At 45.0% G+C, this 18,056-nt stretch overlaps 1 protein-coding gene across 1 annotated transcript; it reads right to left on the bottom strand.

Moving 5' to 3' along the window:
• Positions 1-1,048: 1,048 nt before the first annotated feature.
• On the bottom strand, positions 1,049-1,984 carry LOC126228180 (uncharacterized). Its single transcript, XM_049942275.1, has one exon. It carries the CDS (start codon positions 1,982-1,984, stop codon positions 1,049-1,051), a length of 936 nt encoding a protein of 311 aa, XP_049798232.1.
• Between the last annotated feature and the right edge of the window lie 16,072 nt (positions 1,985-18,056).

Raw genomic sequence — 18,056 nt, 5'->3', positions numbered from 1 at the left:
CATATGCCGATGAACGCACGTACAAAGTTATATCATTGTATGACATTTTTTTCAGTTTATTGGCTTTCAGGCCATGCCCATTCAGCCATCTCAATAGTACCCGTAATGCACAATACGAAAATGACGACAACAAAACATGTAGCCCCCGAGCGGAGAAAATCCCCACATATCGTCATGAACAACGAAATGCGTGAGGAATTGCCGTGTCATGCATGACGCTTAATTTATTACTTCTTTGCTACTAATGTATTCGCAACATACTTCGCAGACAGCATCCACATATACTTACACAAATATGTCATTGTACGACTGTCCGCCCCTGGTAGCTGAGTGATCAGCGCGACGGAATGTCACACCTAACGGCCCGGGTTCGATTCCCGGCTGGGTAGGAGAATTTCTCCGCTCAGGGACTGGGTGTTGTGTTATCCTTACCATCATCATTTGATCTCCATCGACATGCAAGTCACCGAAGTGGCGTCAACTCGAAAGACTTGCACCCGGCGAACTGTCTACCAGAGGGGAGGCACTAGCCACACGGCATTGTACGACTCATAGTTCAAGAGATATAGCATCATAAACACTGAGATGCGTGTTAAATGCCGCATAATTTATTCTTCACTACTAAGACCTTCCTAAATTCGAGTCAACTTATGGAAATGCTTGACACCTGGCAACGCGTTTGACATCTTTAGCTTCAACTGCAATGTACAAACGGCTGTGGACGGAAACAATAGTCGCCTAAAGAGCTATGAAGAGAGTTGCCATTGAGACGTTTACGAAAGCGCGTTGCGGACTTGCGAAGCAGCTGTACTTAGACATTTCAACAGTATGCATATTTCTCTGTACGACTGTTTCATAGTTTCGAAAGAGTTTTCACGAACGGGCTTACATAGCAATGGCATTTTTTGGGTAATAATCTATAAACAATTTTTTTTTTGTTTTCGTTTCTGATAGAAAATTAGCAAAATGAGTACCCGGCCATTGTTGAGTTTGGCAGCTAGTACTTTCTTCGTTTCGTTTCGGCCTACTAGTGACCATGGGGCTCGTTTTAACTCTCAGCTAGGGTCTTCTGATTTTTATTGGCCCAGTATGCCTTCATCTTCTGTCTGTGAGCCTGCTTCCTCTCATCCGTCGTCTTAGGTCTGGTGGTGCCTGTACACTTCTTGCTTGTCAGGGACAGACGGAAGACTCCCTGCAGGATGGCCTGCCCGTATTGAGTTCGGTTCTCGGTTGTCTTTAACGGGATCTGCAGTCCCTCTAAGTCTGATTTAACACGTGTGATCCACTTGGCGTTTGACGCCTTTCCCATACTTAACACTGCGAGGATTCTATTGGTGAGCCTGGAGTGCCTCAGGCTGGTCATGTGCCCATGGAAGGTCAGTCGTCTTTCCCTCATACATGTGACTATGTCTTCCTGATGTTCGCAGAGCTCGTTATTGTGCCTGATTCTGTGGATGTCGTCCTCCTCTCTTATGAGTCCTAGTATTCTCCTTAGGATCTTCCTCTCTTTAAGCTCTAGTGTCCTGAGTTGGGCCTTTCGATTTATCAAGAGGCACCCAGAGGCATAGAGTGCAGACGGTTTTACTACCAATTTGTAGTGGTTCAGCTTTATGTCCGTGGATAAGTAGTTGGAGGTACAGATGTTCTTATAGGAATGATAGGCCCTCTCTAACTTGGTGCACCTGGCGTCTGTGGTCAAGGTTTCGCTCTCGCTTGCTGAGATCCATTCTCCCAAGTACTTGGCTGCAGGAACTCTACACATTGTATCGTTTCCTAGTGGGATTGTAGAAGAAGCCTGCTTGATATTAGCAATGAACTCAGCCTTCTGAATGTTGACCCTCAAGCCGGTTTTTGCCGCGATACTGTAGAGGCCCTGTATTTGGCTAGTAAACTCCTCCATGCTGTTGGACAATAGGGTGAGATCATCAGCAAGGACTTGTACCCAGGCTCCATTCCTGCTTCTGGTGACAATGTGGAAGTCCATTCTCTATCGGTTCTAGGCGCTTCAGTCTGGAACTGCGCGACCGCTACGGTCGCAGGTTCGAATCCTGCCTCGGGCATGGATGTGTGTGATGTCCTTAGTTAGTTAGGTTTAATCCCCGCTGGGGGCTCCCGTCTTGGGAGTGTGTGGGTGGCAACCACACGGGCCCTTAGCTAAGACTGGCATTACTTCCACTTACTTGTGTCAGGCTTCTCCTGTTTCCTTTCCTATCCGGCCTCCCTTGGCCAACTCTTGGTTTCTTCGACCCCAACGGTATTAGGTTTCCGAGGCCCAAGGGTGTCTTTCACTTTCCTCTCTAGTATCTGTTATCTACCCTTCGACCCAACGCGATGCGAGCGGAAGAAGATCTTATATCCCAGGTTCTCAACGATCGTGGAGGTGGAAGAGGTCATGCCAGACGAACTGTCTATAAAGGCGCCGCTCAGCCATAATTGAGCTCGCGGCAGTTCGTTGCAGTTCTGGTACCTGAAGTCACATGTCACATACATTTGTGCCGTGATGAATTGTTCCAGAATCATAGCGTGTGGGTCACTTCCTCGCAAGCTGTAATCCACCTTAAACAAATTCACGCAAATGGCAATTTCTCCTGTCATTTTCTCTAAAGACCAATGGCGATGGGATAAGGACTGGAAGTCTGGACCTGCGCATTGGCGGCAGGTGTGTGATGGTCGCCTTCCTGAGAACCCGTGTGACTACTCGGGAATCCGGTCCTGCATCTGTGACTGGGCAGGCCTAATTAGGATGACCGCTGCCCACCCTGAATGGGGAAGGGCCTAGAAAATGTGGGCTAAACATCGGAAGTCACACTTCAACCGGGCTGGGAATCCGCAGTAGGTCACTCCTTATACTGCGGACGTAAACAAAAGAAGAATGAAATGATTATGACAATAGGGACATGGAATGTCAGGATCCTCCTGGACGTGAACAATTACAGGCAAGAGAGAAGAACCGCTGTTATCACCCAAGAACTAGCCAGGCTAGATATAGACATAGCTGCCTTGAGTGAGACAAGACTCTCAGGTGAGGGACACATTAGTGAGGTACGTTCACGGTACACCATCATCTGGAAGGGAAAGGATGCAGGAGAACCACGCATCCATGGTGCACGATTTGCCGTAAAAACGAAAATAGTCAAAGATCTTCGACTTACACCTGTCTCAATTAATGAAAGACTGATGACTCTTAGAGTACCCATTGGTACAGACAGTTTCATCACCTTCGTCTCCGCATATGCTCCTACTTTAGACAGTGATGAAGACACAAAGAATCAATTCTACCACCAACTGAACAGTACTCTCTCTAAGATACCCATTAAAGATAAATTAATTTTACTTGGTGATTTCAATGCCAGAGTGGGAAGGGACAACCGTTTTTGGAGAGACGTCATGGGTAAACAAGGGGTCGGAAACTGCAATGCAAATGGGTTGTTACTTCTTGGTCTATGTGCTGAGCACGAGCTTTTCATCTCCAATACCCAATCCCGCTTCCCTAACCGCTATAAGACCACATGGATGCACCCACGCTCCAAACATTGGCATCTTATAGACTACGTTATTACTCGACAGCGTGACAAGAAAGACATTCTCATCACAAAAGCAGCACCAAACATCGATGAGTGCTGGACTGACCATAGACTTTCAGTCAGCTGTTTGAGAGTACCAAAGTATCGCAAGCCACGATCCCACTTTTCAAACCCACCGCGCAGAAAATTCAGTATAAGCAACCTGAACAACAAAAACGTTCGCTCACACTTCCAAGACATACTGTCTGAACAACTTAACAAAGCTCCAGCAACCACAGATGATGTCGAACAAGACTGGACCACATTAAAGAACATCATCAAAGAAACTGCTGAGAATGTTGTTGGCTTTAGCGCACGGAAAAGCACGGAAAAGAAGTGACTGGTTTGATGACAACAGTGGAGAAATCCAAGCCATCATCAATGCAAAGCGGAATGCTTACCTATCCCTTGCTCAAGATCCGTCCTGCACAGAAAAGAAAGCACACTTTCAAGAGCTCAAGCAGAAATTTCAAAGTGAAATACGAGCAATCAAGAACAAATGGTGGCAACAAAAAGCCACAGAACTCCAAAATCTTTCCGATGCAAGGAACCTGCGTGGCTTCTACGCTGGTATTAAAGAGCTGTATGGACTTACCCGCTCCTCATCAGGAACACTGAAAGCTGCTGACAACTCCACCATTCTTACTGAAAGTCAGGACATCTTAAATCGTTGGAAAGAGCACTTCAGCTCACTGTTAAACCGCCCTTCTACTGCCGCTGGAGATTTTCTCAAAAATGTTCCACAGCACCCTCCACAACCCTGGATGGCTGATTCTCCAAATTTTCAAGAATTTTGCAAGGCACTCAAGAGTGTGAAACCTGGGAAGGCTCCTGGACCTGACAGCATCCCGATGGAGCTTATTGAGGGTGGCGGATTGCCTCTAAAAACTAGACTCTTCTCACTCATTCTACACTCCTGGAAATTGAAATAAGAACACCGTGAATTCATTGTCCCAGGAAGGGGAAACTTTATTGACACAATCCTGGGGTCAGATACATCACATGATCACACTGACAGAACCACAGGCACATAGACACAGGCAACAGAGCATGCACAATGTCGGCACTAGTACAGTGTATATCCACCTTTCGCAGCAATGCAGGCTGCTATTCTCCCATGGAGACGATCGTAGAGATGCTGGATGTAGTCCTGTGGAACGGCTTGCCATGCCATTTCTACCTGGCGCCTCAGTTGGACCAGCGTTCGTGCTGGACGTGCAGACCGCGTGAGACGACGCTTCATCCAGTCCCAAACATGCTCAATGGGGGACAGATCCGGAGATCTTGCTGGCCAGGGTAGTTGACTTACACCTTCTAGAGCACGTTGGGTGGCACGGGATACATGCGGACGTGCATTGTCCTGTTGGAACAGCAAGTTCCCTTGCCGGTCTAGGAATGGTAGAACGATGGGTTCGATGACGGTTTGGATGTACCGTGCACAATTCAGTGTCCCCTCGACGATCACCAGTGGTGTACGGCCAGTGTAGGAGATCGCTCCCCACACCATGATGCCGGGTGTTGGCCCTGTGTGCCTCGGTCGTATGCAGTCCTAATTGTGGCGCTCACCTGCACGGCGCCAAACACGCATACGACCATCATTGGCACCAAGGCAGAAGCGACTCTCATCGCTGAAGACGACACGTCTCCATTCGTCCCTCCATTCACGCCTGTCGCGACACCACTGGAGGCGGGCTGCACGATGTTGGGGCGTGAGCGGAAGACGGCCTAACGGTGTGCGGGACCGTAGCCCAGCTTCATGGAGACGGTTGCGAATGGTCCTCGCCGATACCCCAGGAGCAACAGTGTCCCTAATTTGCTGGGAAGTGGCGGTGCGGTCCCCTACGGCACTGCGTAGGATCCTACGGTCTTGGCGTGCATCCGTGCGTCGCTGCGGTCCGGTCCCGGGTCGACGGGCACGTGCACCTTCCGCCGACCACTGGCGACAACATCGATGTACTGTGGAGACCTCACGCCCCACGTGTTGAGCAATTCGGCGGTATGTCCACCCGGCCTCCCGCATGCCCACTATACGCCCTCGCTCAAAGTCCGTCAACTGCACATACGGTTCACGTCCACGCTGTCGCGGCATGCTACCAGTGTTAAAGACTGCGATGGAGCTCCGTATGCCACGGCAAACTGGCTGACACTGACGGCGGCGGTGCACAAATGCTGCGCAGCTAGCGCCATTCGACGGCCAACACCGCGGTTCCTGGTGTGTCCGCTGTGCCGTGCGTGTGATCATTGCTTGTACAGCCCTCTCGCAGTGTCCGGAGCAAGTATGGTGGGTCTGACACACCGGTGTCAATGTGTTCTTTTTTCCATTTCCAGGAGTGTATTAATGTGGAAAACCCGCAAGGTACCAGCTGACTTGAAGAACTCCACAATTGTCATCATCTTCAAGAAGGGCGACAGAAGCGTGTGTGGTAACTACCGAGGAATATCTCTACTCTCTGTCGCTGGCAAAATTTTTGCAAGAATCCTTTTAAATCGCCTCCAGACACTTTCAGAGACTTGACTACCTGAGTCTCAAAAACGGCTCTGAGCACTATGCGACTTAACTTCTGAGGTCATCAGTCGCCTAGAACTTAGAACTAATTAAACCTAACTAACCTAAGGACATCACACACATCCATGCCCGAGGCAGGATTCGAACTTGCGACCGTAGCGGTCGCTTGGCTCCAGACTATAACGCCTAGAACCGCATAGCCACTCCGGCCGGCACCTAAGTCTCAATACGGGTTTCGACCTTCAAGAGGGGCAATTGACATCATTTTCTGTGCACAACTACAGGAGAAGTGCAGAGAACAGCAAAAGCCTTTACTACTTGTTTTCTACGATCTAGAAAAGGCCTTTGATACAGTTCCCAGAGAAGCCATGTAGATTGTCTTAAAACGCTTCGGCTGCCCTGAACATTTCCCAATAACAAGTGGGCTTAATCAAGGATGCGTTCTTGCACCAACATTATTTGCATTGTATCTGGCAGCTATGCTTTACGAGACATCCGTAAACAATGCAGGAATTGAGCTAAAGTACAGGTTCGATGGAGGATTATTCAACCAGTCCAGACTCCATTCAAAAAGGTTCACCAGTACCACTCGTGTGACAGAGCTGCAGTATGCTGATGACAATGCTTCTCCAGCTCGTTAACCTGCAGAGTTGCAGCTGTCAGTTGATTCCTTCAGCAGGGCGTACGAACGATTTGGTCTCTCCATCAATATTCCAAAGACAAAGGGGATGGCGCAATGAACTCCTGGCTCCTCCGTTCCTGATTTCAACATATCCATTTATGATACGCCCTTGGAATTAGTGGACCATTTCCTCTACCTAGGAAGCATACTGTCATCTAACTGCTCATCTGGAAAAGATGTGGAGAATAGATTACGTGCTGCCCATGTAGCATTTGGAAATCTTACAAAGCATGTCTACCTGAAGGAAGACCTAACACTGTACACCTAACTGATGGTGTACAAAGCTGTAGTCATTTCCACCCTGCTATATGGTTGAGAAACCTGGACGTTATATTGCTGTGATCCGAAGAAACTAGAACGCTTCAAGCAACAGAAGCTAAGATATATCACGAAACTGAAATGCGATGACTTCATATCCATTACGGCTGTTTCTAAGAAAGCAAAAATGTGTTGCATGGAAGATCTTATCATTGGCATTAACTCAGATGGGTCGGACATGTCCAGCGGATGAAAAATGACAGACTTCCACGCCAAATGCTGTACAGCGAAATGAGCACAGGTAAAAGGACACGAGGTGCCTCTCTCAAACGTTATAATGGTCAGTACAAGAAAAATCTGAAAAACATGAACATCGATCCGAGTAACTGGTCCACAACAGCAGAAGATCGAAGTCGCTGGCGCTCAGTTACCTCAAATGCTCTTGAAAATTTTGAGCTGGAACGTCGAAGAATGGAGAATGACAAACGCCGGAGACGTAAACTCCTCCAGGCTCAGCCACGTACTCCACCTTCCATCAGCTGTAATGTCTGTGGCCGTGTGTTCCACGCTAGGATTGGATTGCTAAGCCATCGACGACACTTTCACGCCTGAACCGTGACAAAGGAAATCTCAGGAGAGAAATGAAAACTCGGATACGAGTATCAGCCAACGACGAGTTAGGTTTAAGTAGTTCTAAGTTCTAGGGGACTGATGAGTTCAGATGTTAAGTCCCATAGTGCTCAGAGACATTTTGAACCATTCTCTGGCGATTTTCCGAGTCTGCTAGTATGTCATAAATATGTACTTATAATGTTCTCAAAAGAATGCAAGTTAGTTAGAGACCGCGTATGGATCCTCAGACTGGCAAACACAAAGGCTAAGATTCAGTTACAGTTGGTGCAGTGTCTGTATTTGACAGTTTCCGTATAATTCTATGCAAATGTCCCTCATGCATGTATGCATATCTGAAGGAACAGAGGGTCTACAGCCGTATTAATTATGAAATGTATTCGCAAATTACGAATACGGTATTATGTTGGCTATATGGTTGACTATGGACACATGATCAGAGACTCGAATTCTTTCCAAAGCAAGGGAAACTGAAGAGAAAAGCACTGTCTCTGTTCCTACGAGGTGATCACACGAAAGGTGTGCGAGCACTGCTCGACATAGACACTGTGACGCATGGTAGATTGGATCGGTACACGAACCATGCACACGGAGTCAAACTGGTTAAGGTGACAGCAGAGGGAAATCCGAGTTCTAGACCCGGTCCGGTACTTGTTTTCAAGTGTGTATAATAAACGGTACAACTGACGTAACATAGTACTGGCATTTCCTAATTTAATGAGGCTGTAGACAGTCGCCGGCCGGGGTGGCCGAGCGGTTCTAGGCGCTACAGTCTGGAACCGCGCGACCGCTACGGTCGCAGGTTCGAATCCTGCCTCGGGCATGGATGTGTGTGATGTCCTTAGGTTAGCTAGGTTTAAGTAGTTCTAAGTTCTAGGGGACTGATGACCTTAGAAATTAAGTCCAATAGTGCTCAGAGCCATTTGAACTTTTTTTTTTTTTTGTGTGTGTGTGTGTGTGTGTAGACAGTCAGCAGTGTCTGTTCCTCCGGACACGCAAGCATGTCTGAGGACATTTGCATGAAACTATTCAGACACTGTCAGTTACAGACATTGAACTTTAGGCTCTGAGCACTATGGGGCTTAACATCTATGGTCATCAGTCCCCTAGAACGTAGAACTGCTTAAACCTAACTAACCTAAGCCCGCATCTCGTGGTTGTGCGGTAGCGTTCTCGCTTCCCACGCCCGGGTTCGATTCCCGGCGGGGTCAGGGATTTTCTCTGCCTTGTGATGGCTGGGTGTTGTGTTATGTCCTTAGGTTAGTTAGGTTTAAGTAGTTCTAAGTTCTAGGGGACTGATGACCATAGATGTTAAGTCCCATAGTGCTCAGAGCCATTTTTAACTAACCTAAGGACATCACACAACACCCAGCCATCACGAGGCAGAGAAAATCCCTGACCCCGCCGGGAATCGAACCCGGGAACCCGGGCGTGGGAAGAGAGAACGCTACCGCACGACCACGAGATCCGGATTGAACTTTAGTACTTCTTGAGAAAGCAAGGGAAACTGACGTGAAGAAACATAATCTCTCTCTATGCGGTAATCATACGAATGGTGTGAGAGCATTACGGGACGTATATGGTATAACACACGGAATTTCAATCGAGGTGGGAGGTGTGTGGTGGATAGACAGCCAAAGTCGACGCCGCCATGGTGGCTCAGCTTGCTCAGTCAGGATCACATGTTCATAGTATACAACTTGGCTGCAGCTCTTCTTCTAGTAGCTAGCGTTGCTGCCTCTAGATCAAGGGGTCCTAGGTTCGATTCCCGGCCGGGTTGGGGATTTTTCTCTGCCCGGGGACTGGGTGTTTGTGTTGTCCTCATTATTTCATCACCATCATTATTCGTGACAGAGAATAGATTGGAATGTGCACAAAAATTGGACTGTGAAACAATTGGGACTTTGTACGGGCGCTGACCACCGCGGAGTTGAACGCCCTACAAACCAAACATCATCATCAGTACACAACTTATGGCAAGGCTACAACGCTGTTATAATGCAGTAGAGAATGATAATATAATCTAGAGCACGACTTATTGTTAAAATAATATTCTACCTTCTAGTAGCTAAATGCGTTTCATTTAACAAAAAGTGAGCAAATTGTTAACTTACATTTCAACGCACGGAAGGATGTCATCGGAAGTATGAATGCGGAGTGATGACAAATTAACTGTGCAGATATTTACAGTACACTTCTGAAGTAGACTATATATTCTCCCAATAGACACCACGGCAAGAAGCTGAAAGGAAATCATTCATTTTCTTCGGCATTGTAAAAATTTCCTGAACAGCTCTCACCGACACCAAACGAAGCCAGAACAGAACAGAACAGAACAGAACAGAACTTGACGAGAATCAATACCGCTACCGTGAATACACATTCGAGGTATAGCACCTCTTGTTTCCAAAAATGGCGAACGATTCCCATTAGCTGGTGGCCTGAAACGACCTCCAAAGATAGGAAATGCGTCATTGGAGACACAGAGATCGCTCAAAAAGCTTATTTCGACTAATCGAAGGCGACTATAGTGGAAACGCAGAAAGCGTTGCATACACAACTCCCGACTGAAAACACACAGAAACATTGGGAGCACAAATGAGACTGCAAACGAAAAGGCAACTTTCGAAGTTGATATCGTATAACTTGGGGATCTATACTGTGTATCTGATAAGCAATTGTCTCTCTCCAGAGTTCAACAACACCGTAGTTGTTTCTCCACAAGTACGTCTAGTTCTCGCAGTAACTGCACGATGTGAACATGGGCCGTCCCAGCCATACAGCCATAATTCTTTACGCAGCACTTCACACTGTAATAACTGCGGTCTGAAGTGTACGGCGTAAAGAGGACACAACGGCGCTATAACACCGCAAGTTTCATGCTCTTTCTTAAGCTAAAGCAGCTTATCTAAGAATCATCGACCTCGCAAATTTCAGACAGTCGGCGTAGAAATGTACAAATTACGAATTGCATTAAACTGTAAAATAGTAATTTCGAAAAATTAGAAGGGAAATCTGTTTATTAAAAAGACAAGATTCTAAGCTTTTATCACATAGGGAGGGTCGTTTAAATTGAAACGTCAAAATTTCTCTAGAAATCCGCATCCTGCATAAGGCCAGTAAAGATGAAACACGCGAGAGTCTTACAAAATGACAGTATCCTCTTAAGATGAACTTATTTAATTTTCTAATTTATTTAATAAAAAAAGTCAATGTTTGGGTGACTTATAATAACCTTAAACTGATTGCATTTGTTGATCTGTCACATAAACACAGTATTATCTTTTCCCGTAAGCATTTGTAACATGTTCAGTCATATTTGCGTGATTTCTTGATAACTTTCTCTTATAAAAACACGATAAGAAGAATTCAAGATAAGCGCACATGACAAAAAAGAGGTCACCACAGGAAGAAGAATGATAGTAGTATACAGGGTGTAATGGACGTAAGTGTGGATATTTTTGCATGTGGTACCTTAATATGTACACAGATGGCTGTTTTTTCTTTGCGTAGAACACTATTCCCACAAACACTTTACAATCTGCTGTACCCCGCACAGTCGTACTGCATCACTAAGTGGACAACGTCCGTTTTGCGTCCAAGCGTCCGCACTTCAACACATGATCTGCAACCCAGGGGAAAATAACATTGACAGCGTGCTTTTGTCTCATGTATTTGGTGATACTAACCAAGCTACAAACATTAGATTCATAATGGCTATAATTATTAGTCTGCAAATGACGTAAATACTGAATAATGTTGTTCAGTACACCGTCCTCAGCCAGGAACAGAAATATCTGCACTAATGCCTGTTATATCTTCTACTATAACACGCCCGTAGTCGTAATGACGGCTTCAGTTCGGCGAGTAAGACAGTCCACGCGGATCTTCATACGGCGAAATGACATTTCTTAATAAACAGGAAAACTGCCCACCATAGATAATTCTGAAAACCGTGTACGAATCAGTTGCTGTCGTAGAAGTAACATCCGGCGTTCCCCAAGGAAGTGTTATAGGCCCTCTGTTGTTCCTGATCTATATTAACGACATAGGAAACAATCTAAGTAGCCGTCTTTGATTGTTTGCAGATGATTCTGTCATTTACCGTCTTGTAAAGTCATCAGACGATCAGAACGACTTGCAAAATGATTCACATAAGATATCTGTATGGTGCGAAAAGTGGCAGTTGACCGTGAATAAGGAAAAATGTGAAGTTACTCACATGAGTACTAAAAGAAATCAGCTAAATTTCGATTACGCGATAAGTCACACAAATATGAAGGCTGTAAATACTTAGGGATTACAATTACAAATAACCTAAATTGGAACGATCACGTAGATAATATTGTGGGTAGAGCAAACCAAAGACTGCGATTCAGTGGCAGAACTCATAGAAGGTGCAACAGGTCTACTAAAGAGACTGCTTACACCACGCTTGTCCGCCCTATTCTGGAGTGTTGCTGTGCGGTGTGGGATCCGCATCAGGTGGGACTGACGGATGACATCGAAAAAGTACAAAGAAGGGCAGTTCGTTTTGTACTATCGAGAAATAGGGGAGATAGTGTCACAGACATGATACGTGAGATGGAGTGGTAATTATTAAAACAAAGGCGTTTTTCGTTGCGACGGGATCTTCTCACGAAATTTCAATCACCAGTTTTCTCCTCCGACTGCGAAAACATTCTGTTGGCACCCACCTACATAGGGAGAAATGATCATCACGATAAAATAAGAGAAATCAGGGCTTGCACAGAAAAATTTCAGTGCTCGTTTTTACCGCGTGTCGTGGGAGAGTGGAACGGTAAAGAGACAGCTTGAAGGTGTTACACTGAACCCTCTGCCAGGCACTTTATTGTGAATAATAGAGTAATCACGTAGATGTAGATAGATGTAGATGCATGTCTGCGAATGCGCATCTCCCGCTTTCTCTGTACAAAGTATTTCGGTATTTCATTACGTTTGAGAGAGTGAGGGGAACATGCGAGTTTAGTAACCAATTGAATGAAACAAAAAGTGGTGCCCACGATGAGATTGTGCGTGTTCATTGTCGAGAGTTAAGCGAAGCACAGTTCGTAGAAAACGTGTACGAGACTGTTTGCACAAGACCTGTAAGAGTGAAAGTATTTTGCCAAAACCTTCAACAAAGCCTGCCGTGCAAAACTTAGTGTTAGACTGGTACGAAACCGACCATGTAGTCAATAAAAACTGTGACAGTACGAAAAGAGTCCGAGCACCAGAAAACATGTATAGAGTGAAGGAAAGCTCGGAACGAAGTCCGACGAAATGCCAACGCACTTTATCCGTGCAAGTGGGAATTACGAAATCATTGTGTCAAAGCATTATCAAAAAGGATTTGCATCTGTATCCTTACAAATTTAATGCTGTACTTGAGTTAAAAGCGTCCAGAAGAACTTCCACGTGTAGAGTTTTACTGGTGGTTTCTGAGTGAAGTGGAATCAGGACTTCCGGATCCTCAGTTTTTCCACGTATGCAGAGGGGGCATGATTAAGACTGTCAGGGTACGTGAACTCAGAGGACCCGCGCCGTTACTAGGTTATCTAGACGTCCTTGTTTCCGTCTCAGTCCCGGTTTCAGATTCAAGAAATCGGTGGCCCGAAGAATGCTTTCGGAACGGCAGTTTGTCCACAATTTCGGATTTCAGAGGAATATTCTCACATTGTCTATTTTTTCTCCAAATTCTTGCGTGAACTGTATTTCAAGTTCATCTTTTAAGTTAAATAATGGAAATTATTATCACAGTTGACTAGAACCTTAAGGAGTATAGTAGTGACGCGCGGTAACGGTATTGAGATTCCATTATTGTCCCTTATCTCACTTCAGTTTAATTCCTGCAGAAACGTGGTCCTCTGTCTGAGGTGTATAGCGTTTAATTTTTTCTTAAAGTGTTTGAGCGATTCAGATGAAACGAAAATGCCAAAGAGGAAGGACTCATTCCTTGAAAAATATTCAGAAAAATGGTTCTTCATAAAACGAAGGAGAATAATTAGGATCTAGGATGTGTAATTTGTGAGTGTTATATTTCCTTTTCACAGGGGGAAGAGAAGCATAAAGCAGAGCAGGTGAAGCATAAGTCAAACATGTATTTTGAAAGCACTTAAAACGACCATTAGTTTGTTTCAAATTCATTTAAACAGGGAAAATTAGAACAGCTTCAAATGGCTCTGAGCACTATGGGACTTAACATCTCAGGTCATCAGTCCCCTAGAACTTAGAACTACTTAAACCTAACTAACCTAAGGACATCACACACAACACCCAGTCATCACGAGCCAGAGAAAATCCCTGACCCCGCCGGGAATCGAACCCGGGAACCCGGGCGTGGGAAGCGAGAACGCTACCGCACAACCACGAGCTGCGGACAAATTAGAACAGCAACAGAATTAGCATTGTGCTATCATACAGTTAATGAAATCAGTGGACTGTACTTTTAGGTCAAGCACCAAACTTCTTAATTATTCAGAAGCAGCAAAAAATGTGAAATTGAACAGAACGAAGTGAAAAACATTTGTAAAATTAGTGTTAGCGCTTGACACTGTCAAACAAATATGCGATGAGCTTCCCAAGGTCCGCTGTTTTGGTACAGCTACAGAACCTAGTGATTATAAATCTGAGGAAATATTTCCATTAAATATTTAGTACTTTACACAGAAAAAAAATGGTGTTCGAGTGAAATCACTTAGATTAACTTCTCTGCCATGTGAAACTGCGTCTGTGATAAGTACGTTTTGCTTCACTGGCTTAGAGAAAAAAACACGACTGATAAAATTAAGTGCAAAGGGTTTTGCAATGACAAAGCTAAATGTACTTCAAAGAAAAATATTTACATTCGAGAAGGCAGATAGTAGTATTATATACTGAAGAGCCAAAAACACTGGTACACCTGCCCAATATCGTCCCCCGCAAGCACGCAGAAGTGCCGCAACACGACATGGCATGGACTCGACTAATGTCTGAAGTAGTGCTGGAGGGAATTGACACCATGAATCCTGCAGGGCTGTCCGCAAGTCCGTAAGGCTACGAGGGAGAGGAGATCTCTACTGAAAGGCGCGTTGCATCCTAGAAATGCTTAATAATGTTCATGTCTGGGGAGTTTGGCGGCCAGCTGAAGTGTTTAAACTGAGAAGAATGTTCTTGGAGCCACTCTGTAGCAATTCTGGACGTGTGGAGTGTCGCACTGTTCTGTTATAATTGCCCATGTCCGTCGGAATGCACTCTGGACATGAATAGAGCCTTCCGTATGTGTCACTATCAGAGGCGTATCTAGATGTATCAGGGGTCCCATATCACTCCAACTGCACACGCCCCACACCATTACAGAGCCTCCACCAGCTTGAACAGTTCCCTGCTGATATGCAGGGTCCATGGATTTCACAATGGTTCAAATGGCTCTGAGCACTATGGGACTTAACATCTGTGGTCATCAGTCCCCTAGAACTTAGAACTACTTAAACCTAACTAACCTAAGGACATCACACACATCCATGCCCGAGGCAGGATTCGAACCTGCGACCGTAGCAGTCGCGCGGTTCCGGACTGAGCGCCTAGAACCGCGAGACAACCGCGGCCGGCTCCATGGATTTATGAGGCTATCTCCATACCCGTCCGTCCGCTCGATACAATTTGAAACGATACTCGCCCTACCAGACAACGTGTTTCCAGCCTTTACCAGTCCAGTGTCGGTACCGACGGACCCAGGCGAAGTATAAAGCTTTATGTCGTGCAGTCATCAAGAGTACACTAGTGAGGCTTCGGCTCCGAAAGCCCATATCGATGATGTTTCGTCGAATGGTCCTCACGCTAACATTGTCGATGGCCCGTCACTGAAATCTGTCAGGTTGAACGATTCTCTTCGGTTCGTCGTTGGTCCCGTTCTTGTAGCATCTTTTTCCGGCCGCAGCGATGTCGGAGATTTGATGTTTCGCCGGATTCCTATTATTCACGGTACACTAGTGAAATTGTAGGGGAAAATGTCTATTTCATCACTATCTTGGAGATGCTGTGACCCATCGCTCGGGCGCCAAATATAACACCACGTTCAAACTCACTTAAATCTTGATCACCTGCCATTATAGCAGCACTGAGCGATCTAACAACAGCACAAGACACTTGTCTCATATAGGCTTCGCCTACTGCAGCGCCGTGTTCTGCCTGTTTACATATCTCTGTATTTGAATATGCATGCCTATACCAAATTCTTCAGTGCTTCAGTGAAGTAGTAGCTGCGATTTTGGGAGATGTAGAAGTGATAGAACGGCATAAAGAGGAAAAATTTGCACCTTTGAAAGTGCAGAAAATAGAGTTTGCATCAGCATCATAAATTTCATTCTAATTTATACATTTTTATGAAACATATGAGGATTATTTGAAAAATGCTCAATGAACTTTAGAGAATTCTGTATTTTCAAGTGAACATTGCTGGCCTCCGAACCTTTGTGGAACGAATTGACAAGGACAGTAGAATTTCTTTCTAATTTTGTTTAATCAGTTTTGTTTCCTCAACCAGATAACTACAACACATGTCAGCACGAACAGTGATAATTAGTCTCGTAAATAGTGTCAGGAGAAATGGACCAATTTCTTTCAACAGTGTGGACGCGAAGAGCAGTACGCGCAATTACTAAAACTGTGCGAATTAATCTGGAGAAAGCATTCTCCCTCATGAATTTCCAGTGACTGAGGAACGAAGCAGATTACTAGTATCAACAGTTGAGACAATAGTAAAATGAGTTTTTAATTACGAAATGAGCTGCTCTGACATTTAGGATTACGTTATTTAACGTCAGGATCTTCTCTGTAAGGCTCAGAAATCCAATAAATACCTAATGTAGGAGAGAGCAGATAACTTAAAATGTAATTTTTTAGTTGTATACTGCCAAAACTCTTCATTTTAACATGCTTAAATATTTAATTTTTTGCCTCATAATGCAAAGATCTTAAAATAGCTAGATGATTTTATCATGTAGTCGCAAGTATTGTGATAATGAAATTCTTCATTTCATTTTATTAAATCAATAATACGTAGGGCTATGTGTCATTTATTTATTTTACGGTATCAGCTGAATGCAGCTTTGGGTCTTTATACGGGAGAATGCGGGCCACATTGCAGTTAGCTGAAGCGATCCTCAGTGCACTAGTTGAAATGAGAGCGTTCAGAAGTGCGCCCGTTGGGCAATGCTTCCGCTCTTCAGCTGACTTGCCAGCTATAAAGCGTACCACATGCTACTCGCATTACACACGACAAAGGAGCTTTGTAATCTAGCGATCACATGTTGCAAAGTCGACCTCTACCGTGTGAGTGGGCCCACTAATATGAACTACGTAGTATGATAGCGCGATATACGAGGGTTGGTACTTTAATAATGGCAACTACTTATTTACAGCTCGTACAAAATAGATACGTGTTTTAAAGTTTTACTGACCTTCAAAGTAGTCACCAACATTGTATAAAACCCGTTGTAGCGATGTGGAAATCGTAGGATACTATTAGCAGTGCCAGTCGTGTTGACAGTTCGAGCGGCGCGGTCTATTGCCCGACGAATTTGTAGCAGTTCTGAAGCGAATGCCGTGAAGCGAGTCCGTCAGTTTAGAAACCGAGCTGAACTCACGAGGACTTAAGTCAGGGAGTGCAGTAGGTGGTATAGCACTTAGCAGCCTCATTAGTCAAACAAATCAGTAACAGCTTGCACTGTACGTGCTTGAGCATTGTCCCGCAAAATGATGATCAGGTCCTGCAGAAAGTGTCATCACTTCTGTCTCCAAGCAGGTCGTAGTTTGTGTTCCAAAAATGAACAGCACAGAGACAGAAATGATGTCACTTTCTGCAGGACCTGAGCATCATTTTGCAGGACAATGCTCAAGCACATACTGTTACTGAGTTGTTTGACTGATGTGGCTGCTGAGTGCTATATCACCTACTGCACTCCCCTGATTTAAGCCCTTGTGAGTGCAACTCGATTTCTAAACCGAAGGAAACACTTCACGACATTCGCTTCAGAACTGCTACAAATTCGTCGGGCAGTAGACCGCGCCGTTCGAACTGTTAACACAACTTGCACTGCTAATAGTATCCTATGATTTCCAGATCGCTGGCAACGGGTTATACACAATGCTAGTGACTACTTTGAAGGTCAGGAAAACTTTGAAACACGTATCTATTTTGTACGAGCTGTAAATAAGTAGTTGCTAATATTAAAGCTCCAACCTTCGTATATATTTCCCGTGTCTCCTAAACAATGGGACCGATTTGAACCAAATTTGGCACACATTTCACTTACAGTTTCGGGGTAAGAACCACCTACTATCAAACGGGCTTGGGTGGAGGTGAAAAAGTAGTATAGATCACGAAGCACGAAATCGCAGACTTTACTCATCCAGTATTCGAGAATGAGAGCACTTT

Source organism: Schistocerca nitens, chromosome 1 (genome assembly GCF_023898315.1).
Source record: "Schistocerca nitens isolate TAMUIC-IGC-003100 chromosome 1, iqSchNite1.1, whole genome shotgun sequence".
Lineage (NCBI taxonomy): Eukaryota > Metazoa > Arthropoda > Insecta > Orthoptera > Acrididae > Schistocerca > Schistocerca nitens.
The sequence above is the reverse complement of the archived record's forward strand: the minus strand, read 5'-3'. Positions and strand labels throughout refer to the sequence as shown.

Coding starts and splice junctions, on each gene's coding strand:
- LOC126228180 (XM_049942275.1), bottom strand. CDS start 1,984: ATGGACTTCCACATTGTCACCAGAAGCAGGAATGGAGCCTGGGTACAA.